This window comes from Haliaeetus albicilla, chromosome 9 (assembly GCF_947461875.1).
Source record: "Haliaeetus albicilla chromosome 9, bHalAlb1.1, whole genome shotgun sequence".
Lineage (NCBI taxonomy): Eukaryota > Metazoa > Chordata > Aves > Accipitriformes > Accipitridae > Haliaeetus > Haliaeetus albicilla.
The window spans coordinates 12517436-12541205 of NC_091491.1; the positions used below are offsets into that span (position 1 = coordinate 12517436).

Below are 23770 nucleotides of genomic sequence, written 5' to 3' on the forward strand. Positions count from 1 at the left end.
TAGTGACAGCGATGCAAATTGCATGAGGAAACCAAGGGCTTGGTGTATTGGGCAGTGTAAATGCACATTGTTCAGTGTAGTGTTAGGGAGTATTGGTGGGAAAATCAAGTGAATTGTACTGGGGGAGAAATCAACTGAGCTGTAACGAAGGATTGTCCCTTCCAGAGTTTGCAGACAGTCAGCTTCCACGTGGTAAAGTCAATGCCAGCAAGGCACAGCTGTATGGAGTTCGCTTTCTGCAAAGGGAGCTGCAAATTCACGTTGCATGGACCAGGCATGGCTCTGGCGATGCCAACTGTGAGAATAAGCTCTCTCCTTCCCTGCGAGATGGGCACCTGCCATTTTCAAAGGTCATCAGGGCTGAAGTACGGAGTCCTATGGCACGGAGAGATGAGATACAACATTAAAAAACTGTTCTCCATGTGCTTCCAGCATGACTGTGTTAACAAGCCCTTGATCAGACATCCTGTCTCAGTGAGGGGGAGCACAGCAAGATGAAAAGCAGCAGATACAGAGGGAGAATCTGTGATTGCAACAACCACCTCCACCCTTCAGAACAGGAGAAAAGGCAATCAAGCCTAGGAACCTGAGTCTGCATGAGTCAACTCAAGGTGTAGATGGCTGATTTTACACAATGTAGCATAGTTTTATCACTGAGCAGCCATATAAGAAGCTCTAGACAGTGCTAAATCGTCTTCTCCAGTGGCCTTTCTCTAGCAGGGACCAGCGTTGTTGTTAAGAAAAAAGCAGGAAAAAAAAGCAGAATTGGCAGGTGTCAGGCTGGCAGCTCTGTGCATCATGTCTCCTAATGTGCAGCAACCAGAGATGAGAAAGACTTCCCTCCTGTAAGCAGGAGGGCTTTTCTCCTTTCTGAACTTCTAGTCCTAACTACTTTGACTCCAGATGTCCTCATTATCTTGGCACTCATCCTCCTTTTGGACCTCTGTTCCCTCTCGAGGAGACGCGGGTTGATGAGAGTTGGATCCTCCAGTGAAGGTGATGTCGCAACTAACCTACTTTCACTGCCTCAAACAAATGGTCTGTGAATGGCTCCCTTTTCCCGTTTTGCAGAGTGAAAAAAGCTGTTAGAGCTCAGTCAGTCTGTACCATTTTAAAGTAATGTTTGGTTAAATTATTGGGTGTCCTCAAGTAAAGATAGTGTGTAGGTAATCTTCTACTGGATCGCATTCTGTTGAGCAGGGAAGTTATTTCACTTTCTGCCCCGTTTGTCTTTGATCCTGTGTATTTGCGGCTCCGTGCTGCTCTGAACACTGCAGCAGAGGTGGCTGAAAACGGAAATTTCTTCACCTTTTTGGCCTCAGCCTCTTGAGTACTGGGCCAAAAGCTGTGTCATCCTCATCCCTAAGAACCTCCACGTGGAGACATGCCCTTTGGTGATGAATGCTGGAGTGTTCAGAGGCTCCCAACAGGCTGAAACTAAGGGGAAGAGTTTTATGCTTACCTGCTTCAAGCTCCTTTCAGCATGCCAGTCCAGCTCTTTGAATGTCTGTGATATCCTCAGTGGCTGGACTCCCCAGGGTGCAAGCTTGGTTACATGCAGCAAGGATGGTAGTAGTCAAAGGTGCATCTGAGAGCTAACAGAGATTGCTCTTGGAAGTCTCCTGTAAGAATATCTTCAGTCAAAAAAGTAGTTATTGACTTAGCTGAAATCCTTTGTGGAGTTCATTTGCAGAGGATGTTATGGAAGAAAGTATAAATGGGTAAAAAGGGAATGAGGCATGTTTGTGAAATCCTTCAGGCTGTTAACTACCCTGCTCTGGGTACATCCTCTAGATCAGTAACTCCAGTAATGCTGGAAAGGTATAAAAAGTGGAAGATCACTCTGAGTGGTTTCTGCTGGCTTATGAGAGACAGGTCACAGGGTTACGTCAATTTAGGGTCTGACCCCATGTGCCTGTGCTGAAATTCTCGCTTCTGCTCAGCATCTGAAGACATCGGTGAAATAGATTTTCAAACAATTCCAACTTTGCTGTTTAAACTGGTGCAACCTTGTGTGACCATGTGTTGTGTGTCCTTAAAAAGAGCACATACACGTACGTTGGAAGGGGAAGGCTGTAAATGAGCCAGGACTGCGACCCAGACACCCCATCTTTCGTGCCTCCTGTAGCAGCCGATGAGCTCAGCATCCCCAGAAGCCCGGAGCTGCATTCTTGGCATTCCTGCAGCTCCTTAGATGTCAGTGATGTCATCGATAGCAGCCAGGGAATTGCGGATCCCAGAGGGCCTGAACTCATGTCTTAGCAAGTAAGCGTAGGAGGAACCGATTTTTTGTAGTGTACTGCACTGTACTAGCAAGTTTTATTGAATCAAATCACAGCAAATATATTTGCATCTACATTTCTGTCTCCTGGCAATACTACAACATCCAACAAGAGAGACACTTGTGTCCTTCACCAGCCACTCTCTCATCCCTATTTAAAAAAACTACATCTGAGCAATAAAACAGTGGGAAGCCAGTATGGTACGTGATTAAAAAGCAAGTAATTTATTCCTTTAGCGATTCAATTTTCACCTTTATGCCTGGGACCTGCCGATGTACATCATATTTCAAGCACACAATTGCCACCATGTGAAGACATCAGCCCTTCTCTGGAAAGCATCCCTTGGAAACTCTATCTCTTGTCAGCCTGTGAAAGAGACGCTTTAGCATTTTCTGCGCAGGACAAAATGCCTCGCTTTGGGAACATGGGAGCAAAATTTTAACAGAAAATGTCATACTTTCATTATCTGGCCTTTCCTACAAAGAGCTTTTGGATGATGGCATACCAGCACTGCTGCAGCCTCCTGGTAGGCATGGGATGCATCAGTTCAGGCTGCTGCTGTAGCTGGGAGTTTTAAACCCCGGGCTGGACTGAAGCAGAGGTTTTTTAACAATGGTCTGCAGATACCTTGAAGCCATGGTAGCTCAGTCTGCAGATGGTCTAGTGAACAGTATTAAATAGCATTTTATAGCCTGAAGTTCAGTGGTAAGGGGGACCGATGGTCCATGAGGCATGTTTCTGTCTGAAATTGAGATTTTAATTTTTTTTTTTCTACTTGTCTTTAGGAAGTTGCTTCTGACAGAAACTTCCAGGAGCAATGCACTGTGCAAAGGTTACCTTCTGCTCTCACCAAACCTCCCCAGGTTTCTGTGGGTGCAGGACCGCCGGTAGGATGAAGCCGTCCTCTGCAGCTGCGGTATTTCCTGCCTCGGAAGCAGTTTGCTCTGTAGCCTCAGTGCTGCTTGAATGTGGCTCTGTGTTGCTCAGCTGTAATTAGAGCAGCTTGCCAGTTCTTGATTTCATCCCTTCATTTCAACGGGATTTCCAGACTTGGTGCAGTTTGCCCCAGAGAGCTGGGGCTTGTTTTCTAGCCCAAATCTAGCCAGACCTTATACCTACACCTGCATTTTTCCAGCTACAAATAACAATGGAAGTGATTTTATCTAATCTCCCACCACCTGGTTTGTTCTTGTCCACACTCTTAGGCATGAGTGTGTTGAAAACGCTTTTGGCAGGAGTAGCTTTAAGCTGTGTAACCACCAGCATTAACACAACCACCCAGGCTATGTGTAAAGAACAAGGTATGGACGGCAGCGACCTTGTGCAGGGAGGGAAGCCTGGACAGCCAGAGCTCGTGGGCTGTGTGGTGTCCTCCAGTGAAGTCTGGAAGTCAGCACAGGCAAGGCCCTAGGTGAGGAAGAGCCCATCCTGCATGGACCCCTGGGGCACGAGGGGCTTTAGGAACCTCTTGGGTGTTCCTGTGTCTCTATGTGATTCCGCAGCCAGTCCCCAGGACACCTCGCCAGAGCAGATCTGTGACTTTCTAGCTTGTGTTTCATGATTGAACATTGAAGGCCCCTCCTCTACGCCGGCATTTCGGCGCTGTGCTTTGGAAGGACTCCAGACCAGCAGTGAAGGGCTCTTTGATAATATCTGATGGGCGGGTAAGAATTTTGGGCAGCAGCCAAGGTACACATTGCCTGTAATCGTTAACTCAGTCTGTAAACAGTTCAAACGGCACTGAAGAGGCCGTCAGTTATTACATTAGAAAAAAGCCTTTCATCTCCCCGCGCAGAAGCCAGCCGTACAGTACTGGCCCCTGCTGAGCCAACTGTAGCTGCAGGTCTGCAGGCAGGGCAGGCAGTGCAGGCAGTGCTTGGTCATACAATGAGCGCCGCGCTCAATGGCTGACCTTCAAACCTTCGGCGCTGAAGCAATAACTAAATCATTAGTTTCCTTTTGTTCTGCACCTGGCTGAGGCAGTGGAGCCCAGGGATATTCAAGGGGGAGGGGATCAGGCAGTGTTCCCCCCGGGGTGCAGCGCCAGTCGGGAAGGCTCAGGAGGGGTGACTCCTCCACCCCATGCCCATCTCCTGCCTGCAGCTTTTCCCAGGTTCATGTGCAATCATGGCAAATGCCCACGTTTCACTTGTGACCAGGTAAGGCTTCCCCGCACCATTGCTGGTTTCTCCAGAAATGGCCACAATGGTGGTTCAGATCCACGTCAGGGCCCTGCAATCTCCAGGCAATGGTGGAGGCAACACTGCTGCTGAGCTTCATCTTCAGAAGAGTCCTAGAGGATTCCCCAGTCCACGTCAACCTCGGGAGAGCCCTATGGCCTCCTTCCAGGAGCAGTTCAGCCCTCCTGGAGATGTGTGATGCTTCAGAAGAAATTATGGCATAATCTGCCCCAAGGAGAATTTCCTTGTCACTCTTTGCTCTTCTAGATCTCTTCTGTCCTTTCTAGAAGAGCAAGGATGCTCTTTCTGGCATCCACTTTCAGGGCTTTAACTTTGAAACTCATTGTGGAAACTTGCTGGTTGAGGAAACGATACTCCAGTCTCGGCGGTAAAGTGATCTGGATTTGGGTGAGTCTTTGTATCTGGCCCATCACTGCAGAGTTGCTTTTAGGGTCAGAGCTGTCTCCTATAAAGGTGCTTGACGTATCCATTGTGGAAGACCTCGTATGTCTGTGCTACCCGTAAGTTGGTCCCAAGTGACAATACAGCTTTGTGCTTTGAGTGGTAGGAAGGATGCCACTGGGCTGCCATGCTGTCTGCAGAGCTTGGGTTTTGCCAGTGCTCTGAGCTGTTGCTGAGGGGGAAGACTTGCGTGACTTCTGTGGAATAGTTTTAACCTCCGAACGACTGTCAGCACAGTGCAGAAGGTCATTGTGTAAGAGGGCCTTGAAGTATGGAGCTTGCCGGTGGCATTGGACCCCAGAGTGGGGACAAGCTGAGCCTTCTAAGTTATATGAGATGAGCAGGTCAACATGGGTTGGATGCTGTTCACTGGGTTTTGAATCCAGACTGCTTGCAGTGTGCTTGGAGGCAGCAGGAGTGTGAGCTGTTCTCCCGTGACTTGGGCCAGCTCGCCTTTACTTTCCTTTAGTGGTGTGAGTCAGGGCTGACCAGAGAACCTCCCTTTGCCCTTGATGTTCCAAAATGGATGTGTGGACCAGAGAGAGAGAGAGCTTAACCAGACGTTGTGATGAAACTTTGCCAAAGATTTCCTTGTTGGCCCATACTATCACCATGGTAGCTATGCTACGAGAAGTGATACTTGCTCCCCCTGTGTTGGACCTCTCTGTCCATAGGAGAGCAAACTTCAGCAGAGCTGTCAGTAGGACGGCAAGGTGTGTAGTGAGAGTTTTCTCCAACACCATGGCCATGCTTGTGTAATTATACAGAAAAGATCCAGACTTAGTGACTCACCTAAACCATTTAACTCTGCACATGTGATAATCAAATAACATCCCTCTTGGGGTTCAGCACTTCTCTTTGTTGCTCACCAGCTTTGTAATGAAAAGGAGAAGGAGATGCAGTTATTGATTAGGGACTGGTTCGGTGTATCAAACCCTCGGGCACTGCTGACCCTAGAGATGGGCCAAAGATAGAGAAGCTCATGAGCACGTGTAAAGGAACAAGCATAGGAGTATTGCATTGGCAGCTTGTAGATCCTTTGTCTCCTCTCCCACTTCTTGCCACTCCTTCAGGGGACTCCGATGGTTGTCTGAGCTATTCGCGCATTGATTGAGATAGGACCTGAGTCTCTCTAAGAATAATGTGTTTGTTATCAGTGAACGTGTTTGTCTGTGACTCACATGTGGGTAAGGTGTGTTTGCTGTTATAACAGCTCTTGAAACTTCATGCAGGCAAATTAAAAAGCCCTATATCCTGGTGGCTAAGCTTCATGCCCAGGGGTCATGGAAGCTGCAATTTTTCCTCAGGCCCCTTGAAACACTCTGTCATTCTCTTCCTTTTCCAACCAGCCGTTTCCATTTTCTTCATAGTTAATATCCACTTCATCTCCCTGCCTCATCTCTGCTCATTCTCCTATGTCCTTCCAGCAGCATCCCACAGCGCTTTTCAGCTCTGCTGTAGCTGCATGCCGGCCTCCTGTACCCTTGGTAGCATCCCCTCATTCCTGCTGCTCTGTCTGTGAGTAGAGCGACAGCTACATAGTGGAGTGAGAGGGGCTTCTGTTGAGCTGATAGAGCTGAAGTGTTAATATAAACTGGGAAGAGCCTCTCTTGTACGGGAATAAAGATGTTCATGCAGCATGAGCACTGGGGGAGACCGGGGGAGGAACATCTGGTGACTGGGGTGTCCCAGCAGGGCAGCATGGCTGGCAGGAGCATTCCTCGGGCTTGCCCTGTGCCGTGGGAGCACAGCACTTCCCCACATAGCAGACTGAGCCTGCTAAGGGCCGTCAGTGCTTCGGTGATGCAGCATGGAACTGAGAAGACTGGGGAAGCACACGTGCCCTGTTCCCTCCCAGCCACGCAGAGGTCCCCAGAGGTTTCCCTGGTGCCAGTAGTTGTGACCGTGTCTGTGCTCTGAAACTTCTGTGAGGGGCACCATGCAGGTGCACGTCTGGCTTTCAGAGCTGGTACCTCTGCCCTGCTCCTTCCTGCAGCAATCCTATCGCAGGTTCCCTATCTCCGTCTCCTGATAGATGCCAGGAGAGGATCTTGCCCAATAATTCTCACAGCAAGGTCATTGTTAGCAGCAAAGACGGGGAAGAGGGTAGTAGAGCACTTCCAATTGTGCTTTTGAAGCCTATGAAGGAATATAAACCTATGAAGGAATATAATTTATTTAGCTCAGAGCCTCACTGACAGATTTCAGCAGGGAAGAGAGTGTATTAAGCCAGACATTGATATCCACAAATACAGAAATGTCACTATTCTGCCCTCACGAGCTCATGCTCTGTGACAGAGACACGGCACAACTGAGTGAAGCAAGCAGGTCAGTGGGGAGTGAGCATCTCTGAACAACAAGCAGACATGACATGGTGGTGCCCAAGATGCTGTGTACCCTCAAAAGGCCTCTGTGCCTTAAGCTCCTGGCTTATCTCCTTGTGATGGCAGGCTTTTTTCTGTTTTGTTGTGTAGCTCACCTTGAGGGAGCCTTTCCAATGTGGCATTTCCATCCGCTGCAGGCTGCGGCATCAATGCTGCATGCAAAACGCTCCTGGCATGAGCTGCAGCAGTGGGAGGGCTTGCTGTCCTGAACAAAATCACTGCACATGTCTCCAGGCCCTGTACGCTTCAGTATTGCCCCAATGTCTTGCATGGGTTTGCAGCTGCTGGCATGCCTGTGGGAAGGAGGGCAGGAGAACTGGTGCTGGGTCACAGTCAGAAGTCACACAGCTGTCCCCCATAGGTAAGGCAGCGGCTGGCCCTGCTAAGGTTCTGCAGGAGCCCACGGGGTGGAAGAAGCTCTCCTGGCTCTCTGGCATTGACCACAAATCTCAGCTTTATTCTATTATTTGGTTTCTAGCCCAAATATCTGTGGGAAATGTCTTCCAGTGGGAAGGTGAGTGTGCAGCCCGTGATGCTGCCTGGGGAGTGCCCACGCAGGTGCACCAGATGCGGGGCAGAACCCCCGTGGCTGCAGTTCCCCTGCACAGCCCCAAAATGTGCAGCAAAAGGGCAAATACCAAGTGATGCTCCTCTGCAGCTCCCCGGCTGCTGGCAGGCTGGGCTCAGGGACAGCTGGTGTCCACGTCTTTGTATTTAACAGCTCTTTGTAGTCTTTTGTTCCATAAATTCTCCATATTATTCATAATTTTACATAGCTCTAACATATGCCATCTCCGCTAAGCTGAAGAATTCTTGTTCATTTAATCCCTTCTTGTACAGAAGTAGTGCCCTCTGTTTAAGATGGAGTCAGCAGGACTTCTTGTAATATTCAAGATGTTGACACACTGCAGCTTTATCTAGTAGATTTTCTTTCTTTTTTTTTTTTCTTTAATTTTTTTCCGGTAATGCCTAACAGTCTATTTGCCTTTTGACTGCTTGGGGTGATTCAACAACAGTTTCCATAAAACTTCCCGTCATGACTCCAAAATCTTTCCTGTTTCTTAACAGCAAACCTAGAGCTCACCCCTGTGTAAAATAGCTAGATATATTTTTTCATATTTGCTTTTTTTAACATATTTTATCAGTCCATCACTCAGTATCCAGTTTTTATATTTTGCAGCCAGTTTTAATATTTACCTACTTGAATATTTATGTATTATTGAAAAACTTGGCCACTTCACCATTCCTCTCATTTTCCAAATCCTTTGTGAACATTTGGACAATACAGTTTACTTCTGGAACTGTCCTGGTAAGTTCACTCCATTGTAAAGGCTGACCTGCTTTTTTCCTCTTCTTAGTTCTGGAGATGACCCTGGGTCATACTGCATGATATTCTGTCATCTTCCATAGCCTTGACCTTGTAGGAGAACAGAAGAGGAGATACCAGTGTACAGCATTAACTGAACTACCTTTACTCCCACACTTACTGATTGTTTTCAGGAACCCCGTGGGACTGTGAAGCATCACTCTCCTTTTCCAAAGCACTGTTAGTTCTTCCTTTCTCTTCCTCGTACAGTTTTCTACCACTTTTTTTTTGGTGGGGAAGCCAGGATTTTCGATCTGCCTTTCCCTACATCGCTCATAAGTTCTTCAAATTCAGCTTGGTATTTGCAACCTGGAATTTTTCTGGTATTGTGGTCAATTTAGTGATGAGTTATATGTTGGTGTTAACAGTTCACCAGTTTCATCTGTTATTTTTTGAGAGCCCTCTGATGAATACTATCTTGTCCTGTTCTCTTCCTCTCTTTTCCATACCCCTTACTGGTTAGTTATAAATTTTTTACGGATACTTCAAATAAATCAATCCTTTTGACTCATCCCCCATGAAGGAAGGATGTGAAATACTCTGTGAGTTCCCTTACAGAGAAAACTGAGGCTGTGAGGGACTTAGCTTCTCCAAATCCTTTTTTAGCCCTTGTCCCTAAAGACTCTTTCAGAACAGAAAGGGGAACAGAAATGTTTAAATGCTTCTGGGGTGGGGGGAGCAAATCCTCTCTTTTCCACGAGCATAGTCAATTCAGTGAGAATAAATAGGCTTAGACTGCAGCAAGACCAAATCAGATCAGGCTTTAGAAAATGCTTTCCGGTGTGGAGGAGAAGGCAGTCCTGCCTGGCTTGCCTGCAGTGGGTGAGGAGTCTCTGGTTTTGGACATCTCGAAAACAGGTTGAGCAAGTGTCTCCAAGGAATGTTTTAGGTCTGGCTGATCCTGCCTTCGGGCAGCAAAGTGGGCTAGATGACCTCTCAGGGTCATTTTTTTTTTTTTTTGACTGTTTTCTAAATGAAGCCCCCAAGTGAGAATCAAGCACCTCGCTATGCCTGGCTTTCCCCGGGACCTTTCCACATCCCCTGCACTGCTGCAGGGGTGCTCCTGGCTGCTCTGTACAACCTGTGAGTGGTGCTGGCATGGTGGGAGGGGCAGGTTGGTGTGAAGATAGTGGGTCTAGCGGGAATAAAGTGGCAAAGATGGCAAGGATAAGTTAGAAAAGAGAAATTCAGTGTTTTAGGAGAGGTGGTGTGGATGGAAAAGGTAGAAAAGAAGGAGATCCCATAGGGTAAGGAAACAGGAAAAAAAATAATGTGGTAGCAAGCCCATAGGGATGCAGTGGAGCTCTGCATCCTGCTGAAGGGTGACAGGAGGGATGTGGTGACAGGGATAGATGGAGTGACAAAGCCAGGGGGTTCACAAGTCTGGTTGACAGTCTTACAGGCAGTGCCAAGGCTAGGGTATGCGCAGAGCTGGCAGGGCTGAATTGCCCAAGACTGGGTCGAAACCCTGTCAGGGAACTAGCTAATCCCAACCCCACCTCTGGGATCCCAGCAGCACAGAGCCAGGTAGGGATCATCCTGGGAGAAGGGTCTGGCAGATCATCGATGCGACTTCGAACAGGGAAGCCCCAGCTGGAGCAGCACTGCGGGATCCAGCGTCAACACCTGTCGACGTCCTTCTGCAGATTAGGAGCCCGCAGTAGCGGGGAGTGCTGGTTCAGGACCGTGATGGGATTTAGGCAACATGTACAAGAACTCCTTTTATTTTGGATATGAACATACCTCATCTCTCCAGTGACTGGATTTTGCCTGTCCTTCGTCTACTAGATCAGAGAGGCTTTCTGTAAGAAGAAATGGCTTCTTGGCTGTGGCAGTTGGTGCTACAGAGGTGCCCAGCCCAGCAGAGTGGGGGATGCTCTGCCTGCAGAAACCCGTCGCACCTGCTGTCAGTGAGCCCATCTACAGCCACGTACGCACAGGTCTGGTTTGAGAGGGAGTGAGGGATCCTGACTCTGCAGCCAAGGCCACCTCTTGGGGCATGAGTCCTCTCCATTGAGGAATCTCACAATACTTGGTTTTCCACATCATCCTTAGATTATTTTTCGAGTCTACTCTTGTCCTGTGAGCACGATGTGCAACCATGATCGCTTACATGAAGTGCCAAGAAATGCGATTGCAGGATGTAGACAGTAACAGCCAGTTCTTGCTGCTTTGCTGCTGCTTGAGGAGTTGCCTGTATAGCATCAAATGGGAGGAGAAGATGGTAGGAAGAGAGAGAAGAGGTGGTCTGGAGCAGGGACGAATGGAGCATGTAGCTTGGGTGGATGATGCGTGTGTCCCTTGCACGAAGAAGAATCCTCCTGAGCTGCTCCCTGGTCATCTTGTACAGGGTGCTCAGGAAGGCACCTGGACTCTCAGCCTCCAGAAGTGATTAGTGTCTGATGAGGGGCTCGTCACAGAATAATGAGGGGGCAACTAGTCTGCCACAGCTCCATGGGCAGCTGCCCACATGAGGAAGGGTCTCAGCTGGCAGGGATCCTGCGTGGCTGTTGCTCTCCCGGCGCTCTTGGCTGCCTGCCGTGCCCTTTGTGGGTCCAGTTGTGCCCGGGCAGGAATGCCGGAGGCAAAGGCCCCTTGCTTGGCCAGGGAGCATGGGTGTCCCAGGGGGAAAGAGGAAAAGACCAGCGTGCCCAGCCTTAATAGATAATCAAAGGGAAGGTCTTGGTGCATTCCTCGGCAGGTCTTTTCCAGATTTATCAACTGGGTCCCCCTCCAGAACAGCTGCCAGCATTTTATATATGCTCCTCATGCTCATTTGGAGCTGCAGATGCTTAGCTCGTTACTCTTATTCCCAGTGTTTATCATTAATGCTGCGATCAGGCCCAGCAATCCTCATCACAGAGAGGCTGCTCCATGCTCAGCATGCAGGACTGTCCCTCGCCCTGTAGAGTCACTGCCCCAGGAACATCACAGCACCCCAAGCCATTCCCACCCAGGGTCAGACACAGCTCCAAGCAGCGCCGGGAGGTGCGACTTCTTCCCCAGCGCCGGCGGCCTGGGCTCCTCCGGGCTCTGGGAGCAGCCCGGTGACGGCTTGATAATGCCGGCAGGAGGATTATCTCTGAATTATTAGAAGTATCATGAGACATGCTGTTTGCATTTCCTGTTTTGTGTTTTTCTGCAATTATTAAAATGATACATTAACCAAAAGCCAGTGAAGCAAACAGAGTATGAAAGTAATGACATTGCTTGGTAAAGCCAGCAGGATCACAGGTACTTCAATGCCGTGTTGGTGGGGGCAGCGCCTGCTGTTGCTCAAGTGAAGCCGAGGATTATCTGGGAGCCCTTCCCTGAGTGCTCCCAAGTTGCAGCAGATTGGATTGCTTCCCCAGAAACTTGAATTTCTAGAGTTTATGGTGCTTGGCTCGGTACAATTGCACTCTCTCTAGCATCTTTAAGTCCGAATTATATAGCATTTTGACATTTTTCTTCTAATATCACTATGGATTAGAGAGGAAGACTCCAAGAGAAAGATAGATGAGGGACTGCCAGTCCAAGGCACACAGCAGTTCATCAGTGCTGAGGTGCCCTGTGCAATATTTTAAAGTGTAGCAGGTTATGTCTTGGCTCATACTGGTGGTGCCATCTCTTACACCTTGGTCTCTGAGCTCCTGAGCGTTAGGTGAGAGTCTGGGGTTTGATTTCTTTATGCCCTTGTGACTAGAGGTGTTACCTACCTCAAAATCTAGGCAACTTGCAAATGTCTGTGGTTGTGGGTTTGTTGTGGTTTTGGTTGGGGTTTTTTGGTGGGGTTTTTTTTTTAATCCTCACCATTTTAACTGGCTTTCACGACTTTGTAAGACCTATTCTTGTCTTGTAGCCCAAGACTTAGTGCTACAAAATGCAGCGCTATGATTTTGCAGCGCCTCCTGATTTTGCAGTGCCGGGGTGCTTGTGCGTTTGGAATTGGTGCCGGCTTGTATCACAGCACAGGCTGCACGAAACCACCCCCGTGGCCGCCAGCAGCGTGCCTTGCACTGTTCTAACGGGTATAACCATGCGACCAAAGGGGCAACCTCTGCAAATTACGCCCCCCCCGTGGAAACCCCGATGCCCGCGGGCTCAGCGTAGGCGCAGGCGGGCAGCCAGCACGGGGGGGCCGGGGGGGGGGCTGCTCGGGGATGGGGAGTAACGGAGCTCTGGTCCCCGGCAGGAGCCTCCGCCGGGCTCCAGCCGGCCTCCGGGGGTCTTCGGCGGCCGCAGCCGGGCTCGGAGCGGCCCCGGGCGTGCCCCGCAGCCCCCCCCCCAGGCCCCCGGCCGGGGCTCAGCCCGTGAGCTCGGGGAGGGGCAGGATCCGGCCAAGAGCCCCATCAAGCGGTGGCAGCTCCTGCTGCAGCCCCGGGACTTGGCCGGAGCTGTTGGGGTGAAGCCCGGCGTCTCTTGGCCCCGGGGACGGTGGGCTGGGAGCTGGTGGGGAGACGCAGGGCAGGATGCTCCGACCTGCACCTGGACCAGCCCCGAGCACGCAGCCCCGGCCAATTTTGGCACCGTCCACCCCGACCTCTCCGGCCACAGAGGCTCCGACAGGCAGAGCTCTCCTCTCCGCGTACCCAGGAGGGCCAATGAGGCCGTTTTTCATCTCCAAGCGAGCAGCGGTGCTCCCTGTCTCCTTCAGCTTTCAAAAGCTTCCATACAGATGGCTGCATCTGAGCAAATCGGCTACGCTCCTTTATTGTCAGCAGCGAGAAATGGGCACGGTGCATCTTTTCCTGAAGGACGTGACTAAAAACAGCCCAGGTGGGTCATGCTCCCTTGCAGGACCTGTTCCTGTGACCCGCTCGGACAATAAAAGGCGACATCAGCATGTCTGAAGTTAGGTGAAATGAGCCCCATTCTCCCTTGCCCTCGCCGTGGGATTTCTGCAGTAAGCAGCTGGCAGGGAGGAGGAAACATCATCTGGCTGTTCCTGAGCCTGCCCCATTCCCCAGCTCCTGCCAGCCCTGTGCTGAGGGGTGAGCACTCATCTCTGGGTGCCCTAGGTCCATGCCGGGGTATGCAGCAGCCTGAGGATGGGAGCAACGCTGCCTTGCAGCCCCTGGGGCAACAGGGCCAAGTGCGGACGGAGGATAAGGAGTGCCCTTGGTCTGCTCTGACAATTCCTCCCCGTTTTTAAATCTGCCAAGACAACAGCCTGTTTTGCACAGCACTGGGATGTTGTTGCAGGATTACCTGCAGGGTAGGCAAGCCTTCTGGGCATGCTTCTGGATGGACACCAGATACAAAGCCTGCCCTCATCCTCCTGGTTTAGACTGTAATGAGCTTTCTTGCTCGTTTCCCACACTGATGCAGTAACAAAAGCTGTCCAGCAACCGTAGTATTTACAGGCTTCTGTACCACAACCTGTGTGCTTCATACACCACAAGGTAGACATAGAGGAGGAAGCCAGACAGCTTTTTCAGGAGGAGCTTGGAGGCCTCATGTAAGGTGATAACAGCTGAATTGCAGTTTCCTTCAACCTCCTGCCATCCATCACAAGATCATCATCCCTCTACTGCTAGATTGAAAAATCAGAGGCAATCCCACACTTTCCAGGCAGGGATCCAAGCAGTGCTCAGTGGACGTCATCATGACAGTGAATGCACAGGAATGAGGTGCGGCCATGGGCAGAAGGGACTGCCCGTCTGAGCTCTGCCCTGGTGGCAGGACAGCCTCGCCTCCAGTGGACTTGACCACCGAAACCCAAACCAAGTGCCACTGATGGGAGCGAGTCCCACAGCCCCACAGCTGTAACATGCTGGGGCACGCTGTATCCCCTTCTGTAGGACGCTCTGCAGAGGTGTGTGCCCAGACCCGGTGCCTCGACCCCATCCTGTCTCAGCTCCCCACTGCCAGTGGTTTGGCTCAAGCTGAGGAATGTTTTTCCAGGACTCACTGGGGATGTGGTTCTTGGGATCTTTTCCTCTCCTTTCTCATTCCTGGTACTTCTCTACCTGCTTTCAGTTTTTTCGCTCCTTTTGGCTTCTCCTCTGCAAATTTATCATAAAGTTGTTGGGTTTGGTGGCTGAGAAACAAGAAGTGCTGAATCTTTGAGGGCACCAGAAGTTTTTGTTGTGGTCGCTTCGTCTTGCCCAGAGCGCTGGCAGGGAGCGAGCTGGCAGAGAGTCCTGTGGCCCGAGGATGCTGGCAGTCCTTGCAGCACCTGGACCTGTGCTGGTGGGATGCTCCATCCCAGAAGTCAAGGGCTGTGGTCTCATGGGCTGCTCTGGCTTTGAATATCTGTGACTTAGACAAAGCCAGACCTGAATGCAGCCTGGGATAGGAACTCCGCCTTTCTCTGGGACATTTTCCTGGTGGACTGAAACTTTGACAGTGACTTGCTTTTTGTGGCATTCAAAGCCTCACTGACTCTCAGACAAGGCCATGGGATGTAGCAGTGGTGGTAATGCCCACCGCAGGGGTGTCCTACACCCTCTGAGCAGGGCCTTACAGCACAGAGTTTGTGGTGGGCTTGAGTCATCCTTTGCAGTGCTGAGCCCCAAGATCTGAGTTTGCTTTTGCTTTTGTCCTGCAGTCCCACCCATTGTCCCTGTGCAACACCAGTGAGGATGAACACACCGAATCGGGATTCATCACCATCGTCAAGCTTGAACAGCCGGATCGGGATCCCAACCCCTGCCTATCGCTGGCTAACAAGGTAGGTGCAAAAATGCCCCCAGTGGCACCAACCTGGGAAGTGAAACCCATGGTGCAGGAAGGAGTAAGAGTGGGGGGAGGCAGCAGGGTTGGAAAGAGCTGTTGGAAGGTGGAGAAAAGGACAAGGACAGACCAGGGTCCTTGGGAGAAGGCATCCTTTGGGAGAGATGCTGTGCCAGCCATCCCCAATACCCACCCCTCCTTATCTTCTGGACTGCCTGGCTTTCTAAAAGGTGTGGATTTTCCCTAACCTGACTGCTCTGGGATGCTCAGACCTTACGCCAGCATCCCATAGGCTTTACTGCCGGGCAGCCTCATGCCCCTCCTGTTTTGCAGCCTCCCATTGCTTGCTGGCCTGTTGGGAGGATTTATGTTTCTCCGTGTCCTCTGTCCTGTGGGAAAACATGGACACAGAAAACATCTTCTGTGGCTGTCTTCAAAAATAATACTGTAATACTTCACTGGATGAGGCACATGAAGAATCAGTGCTGAGCAATTCAGACAGACACAAACCAGATGAACTAGTGGTGGGACATGACTCGTTAACAGCATGGGCCACTATCTACCCTACAAAGGGATGGGACATCTCAGAGGTCTTCAGATCAGGTCTCCTGTGAAAGAGGTACCTTAGTGACACAGCAGTTACTGCGTCAAAAGCTGAGGTCACTGGTACAATTCTCTGGTAATAAGGAAGTCAGGTAGGAATGAGGGTCATTTTAAGCCTTAAAATCTTTGTGTCTCTGATAATGTTAGCCTTATCCATACAACTTTAGCTTTTTCTTCAGTGATTCACTGGGTCCTTTTATTGTGTCTGTATGAAATGTTGTGTTATTTTCCACAAGCACTGTACAAAATCAAGAACTTCATGTTTAGCTCTTGGCTTTAACTGGATTGCATTCAGGTGATGCTACCCCTGTTGTCTGCTTTCTGCTGGTAGTGACATGCTGGGGATGGGGACAGGGTCCTTTTCTGTCCTCCCTGCAGCTTGGCTGAAGAGGTCAGGCAAAACTGGTACCAAGCACTTGTTCCTGCACAGCAGGTTTTTTTCGCAGAGGCTGTGGCAACAAAAGCAAGGAAAGGGATGTGATGCTGTGAAGGATTTGCCACCTTGGGGCTGCTTCCCGCCAGCTGCGTGGGCAGCCAGGCAGCAATGCCTATCCCTTTCTGGGCCAGGGTGGAAGCTTAAGTTTGGTTTGCTGCTGCTCTGGAGCTGATGCCAGCTGTTAGCATAAGCCAGCACTGTGTGTGCTGGAGTTATTGATCTGCTATGAGTTAACCCACATCTGGAAAATGGCCTGGCCCCACCTGTGAGTGCTAATGATGCAAGAGGATGGTGGGATAAAGAGCAAACCCAGTGCAGCTTGTGACAGACATGAGAGCAAAGGCTCTGCAGGTGCCTTAGGGAGCACAGCTGGGTACTCCAGCACTCCAGTGTCCACCCAGACATGACCATCACATTATAGTGGTCCCAGGCTGCTGCATCTTACGGGGGGGGGGAGGCTGGGGGTGGAGGCAGCAATGGCTGGTTTGGTCAGTGCAGCTACTGTGGAGGATGTTGAACAGGAGGAAGGAGCAGCCTCAAAGACTCATCTTCCACTTAAGCACCTAAAAGGTTTAAAAAATGGTTTGCTAGTTTTGTCCTTAATCTTTGAGTCTCTGATCACAGTACTGGAAGTACCAGTGTGTTATTGAGTCCAGGGATCAGCTGAGGAAGGTCTGCACAGGGAGGGCAAGACATGGTGCATTGCTGCACTGTGGTCATCCTCACTAGCCTTGATCATTTCTCCAGGACCACTAACCCCTCCAAAGCAAATAAACCCCTCAATTCATTGCCGTGCTCATGACTTGATAGAGTGACAGTTCATTGGCCTTTAGTCATCATTGCTTTGTTACCAGAGCTGAACCCAATACTGGATTTTGAGATCCAGCTGAACATGACCGGTCACCATCCTGCCTGAAGGTAGTCCTGCTCCAAGATCTCACCCAGGGAGGCTCACAGCACTTCTCCCCCCCAAATAGGACTAGTTTAGCCATGAAATACAGGCAGATGCTCCTTAAGCTGGCCACATCCCTAGACCCTGCCTTGTACTTTGGTTTCTCCATCCCCCTGCAATTGCTGTCTGGCTGCTTCTCCATCTTCCTGAGGGCTCTGCCAAGCTCCTTCCCTCCAACATCATACAGATCTCTTCCTCAAAATCCCTGGACAACACTTCCCCTCAAGAGCCCGGATGTAGCTGTGGGATGTGGCTGGTGCTCGCTGGAGCAGGAGCCTTGTTTTCCTGGCATGTGTTTCTTGTGGTAGAGCTTTGCATGTTGAATTGCAGTGCTGTATCAATGATGATAAAAATAGCCATGTGCAAAGTGTTATCATAACCTCTGCTTTAGCTGTCACCCAGCCAAGCAGTGCACACAGACAACCCTGTCCAGCCCAGCACGAGGATAACTCCACCAGCCACCTGACGCACTTTTCTGCTTCTCCTCTCTTAAATTCTAGCACTGCTTCAGCATCCAAAGCTAAAACCAGTAGGGAAGGTGTTTGGTCTGCAAGGGGAGAGGGAGGCAAGGAAAATACCTCTGGAATCAATTCAAAGTGATTTATTTTTCTTTCTGATGCATCATTTGTCGTTTTTTTGGCGTATTTTTTCTCTGAGTGAACCATTGATTGTAAGACTGGTTGACAGATTGCTGAAACCTCCTAAATTATCCTGTAAATACATATTTGCACCAAAAGTGTTTCAGTCCTCAAAGAGGGAGGTCAGCTGTACCATGTGGCTGAAGAGATCCGACGCAAAGACAGCAAGCACTCAGAAAATGATTGCAGCAAGCAGGTTGTGAATAGCTTGAACTAAAGTTGTGTCCTTTGCGACAGGAATCAGAAAGATGTTGGGAAGAGTCACTTGTCCAGCGTCAGTTGTTCATTTCCCCATCGTTGGTGTCTTTAGCAGGATAAAATCTTTGTAGAGCTGTTCATTGTTCATCAAAGCTTGACTGGCTTCAATGGGTGGAAGTCACTACCTGAAAGTCCTGTTTCTTCTTCGGTTCTGGCAAACACTGAGGCTCCTTTGATCCCAGGCAGGACCCCAGTCTCTGTTCCCTGCCCCGAGCCTCTGATCCCACTTTTCCAGCTTCCCCATCCGGTATACCAAACCCGAGAGTGTCAAATCCTATCAGCAACTCCGAGCCGTCAGCCCTGCTTCCCTGGTTTTCCCAACCATCTGCACCTCCATTCACATCCTCATCCCTGTCCCCAGACCCAGGCACCCACCTCTGGCACCCTGCTTCTCCCCAGCGAGGTGCGTGGCGGTGACCAGCACCTGCAAATGAGGCATAGAGCTGAACCTGCTCCGCCGCTGCTTGCCTCGCCAGGAATGCCCCTTCCCTTGGCTCAGCCGGCACCCTGCGTTTGATACTGCAGCTGGGAAGTGGCGGCACTGACCTCTGGCCCCCGAGCTGGGGTTTGGCAATAGAACGGGTAAACTGCTGCAGCAGCTCCGGCAGCTCCTTGTTTGCACAGGCGCTCGGGGACGCACAGATCAAAGGGCTCCACATGAGTAACAGCAGCCCAGCCCTGCGCTTTGTTCACGTTCCTGTCTCACTTTCACAAGAGGTTGCCTCTGCCTGCCTGGAAGGCTTGAAGGGCTTGGTGGGAGGACGTGGGTGACCCTGCAAGGTACTCCAGGCAGTGTGCTTTGACCTCACCAGGGTGGTATGTATACTCACTTGGGTGGGTCTCAAAGCTGTTCTCCTCAGACCACAGCAACTGGTGGGCTCTGAAAAGCCATCTCACTCCTAATCCCAGACCAGACCTGCAGCCCAGGCATCGCCTGAGTTTCTCCCTGATGAATGTGGGGTACGGGGGACCAGGGAGAGCAATGTGTATGGGAGTCAGGCCCATAGACAGCCCACAGCTGGTGCACCCATGGTGGGAAGTGGAGACCTGCAGAGGTTTTTGCTGTCCTGGGACAGGCGGGTTGTGTAGCAGTCAGCAGGGCTAATGGGGCTGCAGATCCCTCCCCAGCAAATCCAGCTCTGAAGCAAAGGGGCACATGGCACAGACAGCTGGGAAATTTGGTGTTTAGGTTTATGGGTTGCTGTGACTGCAAGCCCACCAACTAATTTCCCTCCGCAACTAGAGGGAGAAACTGTCCATGAACCGCAGAGCTCTAGCAAGAGCAGGAACTGCAGCTCAACACAAGTACAGAAACCAAGGTGTAAGCTATTTTCTCAATCTAAGCAGCAGGTGCTTCTTTCTTCTGTGAAGAGCCAGGGAGACAGATACATATCCAAATGGTAGATGTTAATACAGATGTACAATACAAAACGTCCACTGAAGCTTCCGTTCTTTTGGACAGGCAAAGCTGGCGGGGGAGCGTGGAGCCCGTGCAATCCTTTTTGACATTACCGATGATGAAAGTGCTGCTGATCAGGTACAAACCCCGTTGATATTATCTGCTAAACCCCAGTGCCCCTGTCCATCCCAAAACATGCCCAGGTCAGGACCCACCAGCCACCAACAACACGCAGTGGGAGGTCCCAGAAGGATAACTGCAGGCTGGCTTTGAACGTTGGCTCATACCCAGCTCATCCATGCACACAGACAGTGCTTTTCTCTTTTGCTCGCTCCGTGGCACATCCAGATCTCCACATAGCACAAGCAGGCCAGCAGCTTGTGAACAGCGCCTTGCTGCTCTTAAAGGACATTGTCTGGTCAATGGAGCTTTTCTGCCAGGACCTGGATGCTTCCTCTTAGGAAGTGACAGATTACCCAGTCTCATCTAGTCCAGACAGCCCTGGTGTACCTTAGGGGAAAAATGATTTCTTGAGTTTTCACGCAAAAGTCACGGCCACCCTGCTATGCTGTTGGTGATATTCCTGCTGCAAGTTTAACATTGGTTTAGAAATCTCCAGAGGTCCCTTCCACCAACACTGCTGTCATCTCCGGAAAGGAATAGGTTCCTCATCGAAATAATCAAGAGATAATGAAAAGCATCCAGCATTAGATAAGAGGACAGACAGGGGAGCTGGTGCCTGAGTTTATCAAAACTCTGGGCTGACTCCTGCTCGCTGGATCCATCCCTCATGGTTCCTTCATGCACTTATAACTTAATTTCTGACGCCAGAGAAATGCAGCAGTGAGTGCAGGCCCGTGGGGTGATGCTGAGGTTGCTCAGTAAGGGTATGGGAGGTGGTTACTGGGTCAGATGGCCACCCTGGTTCGGGTCAGTCTGGAGGAGAGGGCAGACTCGGACACTTGCCGAGCCAGCCTGCGCCAGGCTGCCAGGACCATGGTGGAAAACTGCCGGTATGATCAGAAACAAGCAGAATGTCCTGCAGATCACAGAAGGAGGAGGGGGAACACTGATGGGTCTCACAGGAAAAGAAGAGGAAGCATCTCTGTAGTGAAGGCAGCACTCGGCAGTGTTGTTGGCAGTCACCATGTGGAAGAGGAGAGACCAAGAACTTTTGCATAGGGGCTTGAAAGAGGAGCACAAGAGACACTGAGCAGTGTCCAGTTGTGCATGAGGAGGCACCATGGAAGGAAATGAAGAAAGACATGCTGAGAAGTTGGTAAAAGAGGAGGAGCTTCCATCTGATTTCATCGTAGAGGGATAGTGCAAGTTTGGGAGAGCAGCCAGTCTCTAAAGTATGTGCAAGCATTGGGAGGAACCAGATGTTCCTGGGGGGATACGATAGTCCTTGTTTCAGGCTATTCTGGACCATGTCTCACTGTGTTTGTTTCTTTACAGCTGAGAAAGCCCAGAGGTCTGAGTCAGCCTGTGGTTCTGATCAGGGGCCATGATGCTGAGCTTCTCATGGGTGTTGTGAACAAGAACAGAGAGGCCCACGTGAAGATAGAGGTCAAGGAGCCACCAGCTTGGGTGAGAGACACACCATTCCCACTGCCTTCTGTATCCTCCCTCCCAAGCTGCCGTGCCATGGAATAGGACCTTCCCAAAGATGCTGAGCTTTCCTCCCCAGGGATGGAGATCACAGCTCTCTTTGCAGGAGCTGCCTGTCTGCAGCATTCAGATGACGTGCTGCAAATAAAGGCTCAAAAGCGCTTTCAGCTTATTTAGTTTCTTTTGCTTAAACGTCATAAGTGAGGCGAGAGGATTCCCTGTCTCTTCAGGTGAGAGCAAGCCTTGATTTTGTCATCTTGTGCTACCTTAGACCATGGCCTCTAGGGAGCTGAGGTGCTGCAAGACAGAGAAATTCCATTCCTGCTGGGATGTGCAGAAAAGACTGAATCCTTTTTCTTTTACCTGTAAAGAGAAAGGAGGTAGAGCTTGGCCAAGATCATGCATTCAAAAGCTGATGGTCAGGAAGAGGTCAGGATTCCCCTGCCTAGCCTCTAATTCCCACCCCTGCCACGCGAGAGTAATTTCTTTCCTGTTTCATCCAACAGCCAGACTATGACGTGTGGATTCTTCTCACGGTGGTCAGCACTGTGGTCGTCATCATTTTGATTTTTGTTGTCCGCACAAAGTGCCAGCTGAACAGGACTCAGGTAGGAATCTCACGGAGCAGATGTGTCTGAGCAAACAGAAACACATGAAGGGCAGGACCAGACACAGTTTGGGAAGGGAAGTGTGTCTCTCTATGAACTGAAGATGTGGCCCCATGAGGCAGGAGCAGCCCAGGGACAAGTGGAGTGATCTTGAGATGGGCTGGCAGTGTCCCTCGTGTGGTGGCCTTGCTCTCCTCCTGCCACGCCACCAGCACTGCAGCCTGCAGTCCCAGCACCTTTTGGAGCTTGTCCCAGCACCCAAAGCTGCAGAGCTGGGCCACAAGCTCTTGATTTCAACAGTATTGTCTTTATTGGTAGAGAGTAGAAGATTTAGTATTTTTAATAGAAGCTAACAAATTAAATAATCATCTTTCCAGAGTCAGATGTATTTCCAGATTTGAGAATACACCATTTGTCCTATAGAAAGAGAAGCCTTTGGGGTTCAAAAATCCAGCACTGCTGAGTGATTTTGAATGTCCACTGCCAGATGTCTCCTGCTGGCGACAAAGCCGACTCTGGCTAAGTCAGGTTAGACAGAAAGTCACCTCTGCAAATACGTACCGCCCCCAAATTCCTGATAATCCCATTCTGAAAATGGAAGGGCGGTGAGAAGTATGGCAATGTAAGGCTGAGCCTCTCCTTAAAGCTTCCTTTCTCCCTGGCAGGACTCCTTGCAGCAGCAGACCATGCAGGCCATTGGGCAGCTGGCCACGCGCAAGTACCAGGCAAGGTGCCGTCAGACGTCGCGATGGGACTCGGCCAGCAGCTGCAGCTCGGCCCCGGTCTGTGCAATTTGCCTGGAGGAGTTCAGCGAGGGCCAGGTAGGCTGCGGGCATGGCTGCTGGTTAGCCACGGCTCTGAGCTTCCTGGCCACAGTCAGATTAGAGCTGCAGTGGGAGCTGAGCAGTCTGGCAGGGGTAGGAGGCCCTTCGGATGTTTCCTTCAGCAACTCCTGAGGGCTGGGAAAGGACCAGCATTGATGGAGGTCTGCCTGCCCCTTGGCCAAAAAAGCCCTGCCCCTGCTGAAGTCACTTGCTGCAGATTCAGATTCCCTGAAGATGGGTCTCCAGCTGTTGCAGTAGGGTAAAAATACCCATAATACGTCCATGTTGAAATAACGGGTCAAAAGTGGGGTTTGCTTCTCCAAAGCACTCAGCCTGAAACCCTCCTGTTTGCGAGGGCTAGCACCTCTCTGGACCTTCACACCCCAGAGCTGGATGCAGCGAGCAAAATCAGAGCTGCCAGGCTGCTGCGCAGCCTCCTCCATGCAAAGCTGGGCTGCAGATAGCTCGCCGTTAGACATCTTTTCATCCTACAAGGCTCGCTTCCATCAAGAAGGACCCATCCAGGTCTTGGGAATGGTTCTTCTGGCTCATGCTCCTCCTTGCTCATGCTCCTCCTCTTCTCTCCACCTCTCTCTAGGAACTGCGGATCATCTCATGCTCCCATGAGTTTCACCGGGAGTGTGTTGACCCTTGGCTGCAGCAGCACCACACATGTCCGCTTTGCATGTTCAATATTCTTGGTAGGGCTCAGACACAGCATTTCCTAGCCAGGGGTGGGCTTGGGTGCAGGGGTTGTACCCAGGAGATCCATGTACCCTTGGGCAATGCATACATTGCTGCATCAGCAGGAGTGTGCGTCTCCGTGCACGTGGGTGTACAGGGCACTGTGTGCATGGAGAGGGGTCCCTGTGTGTGTGAGCCCCCGCAGTGTACAGCGAGGTGCTGGGCTTGGGCAGTGACCTGCAGCAAGAGGAGGGGTTTCCAGTCCTGGGAGCTATGGGGAAGGGAGGTGGGATCTGAGGGTCAGGGCAGCAGGGAGGGTGCTGAGTGTGCAGGACCATCAAGACGGTTTGGTGGTGGCAGTGAGTTGCAGGGCATGGATGGGACGTGGGACTGTAGTGGCAGTGCAGGGGAGGCTCGCCAGTGGTG

At 50.7% G+C, this 23770-nt stretch overlaps 1 protein-coding gene across 1 annotated transcript in view; it reads left to right on the forward strand.

Annotated features, from left to right (window-relative positions):
• The window catches only part of RNF43 (ring finger protein 43), a 63481-nt gene that overhangs the window by 28720 nt on the left and 10991 nt on the right, over positions 1 to 23770 (forward strand). Inside the window, exons 2-7 of the mRNA XM_069791567.1 lie at positions 15207 to 15329; positions 19681 to 19755; positions 21076 to 21207; positions 21735 to 21836; positions 22502 to 22657; positions 23259 to 23361. Of these exons, the coding sequence (XP_069647668.1) occupies positions 15207 to 15329; positions 19681 to 19755; positions 21076 to 21207; positions 21735 to 21836; positions 22502 to 22657; positions 23259 to 23361 (691 nt within the window). The remainder of the gene's footprint in view (positions 1 to 15206; positions 15330 to 19680; positions 19756 to 21075; positions 21208 to 21734; positions 21837 to 22501; positions 22658 to 23258; positions 23362 to 23770) is intronic.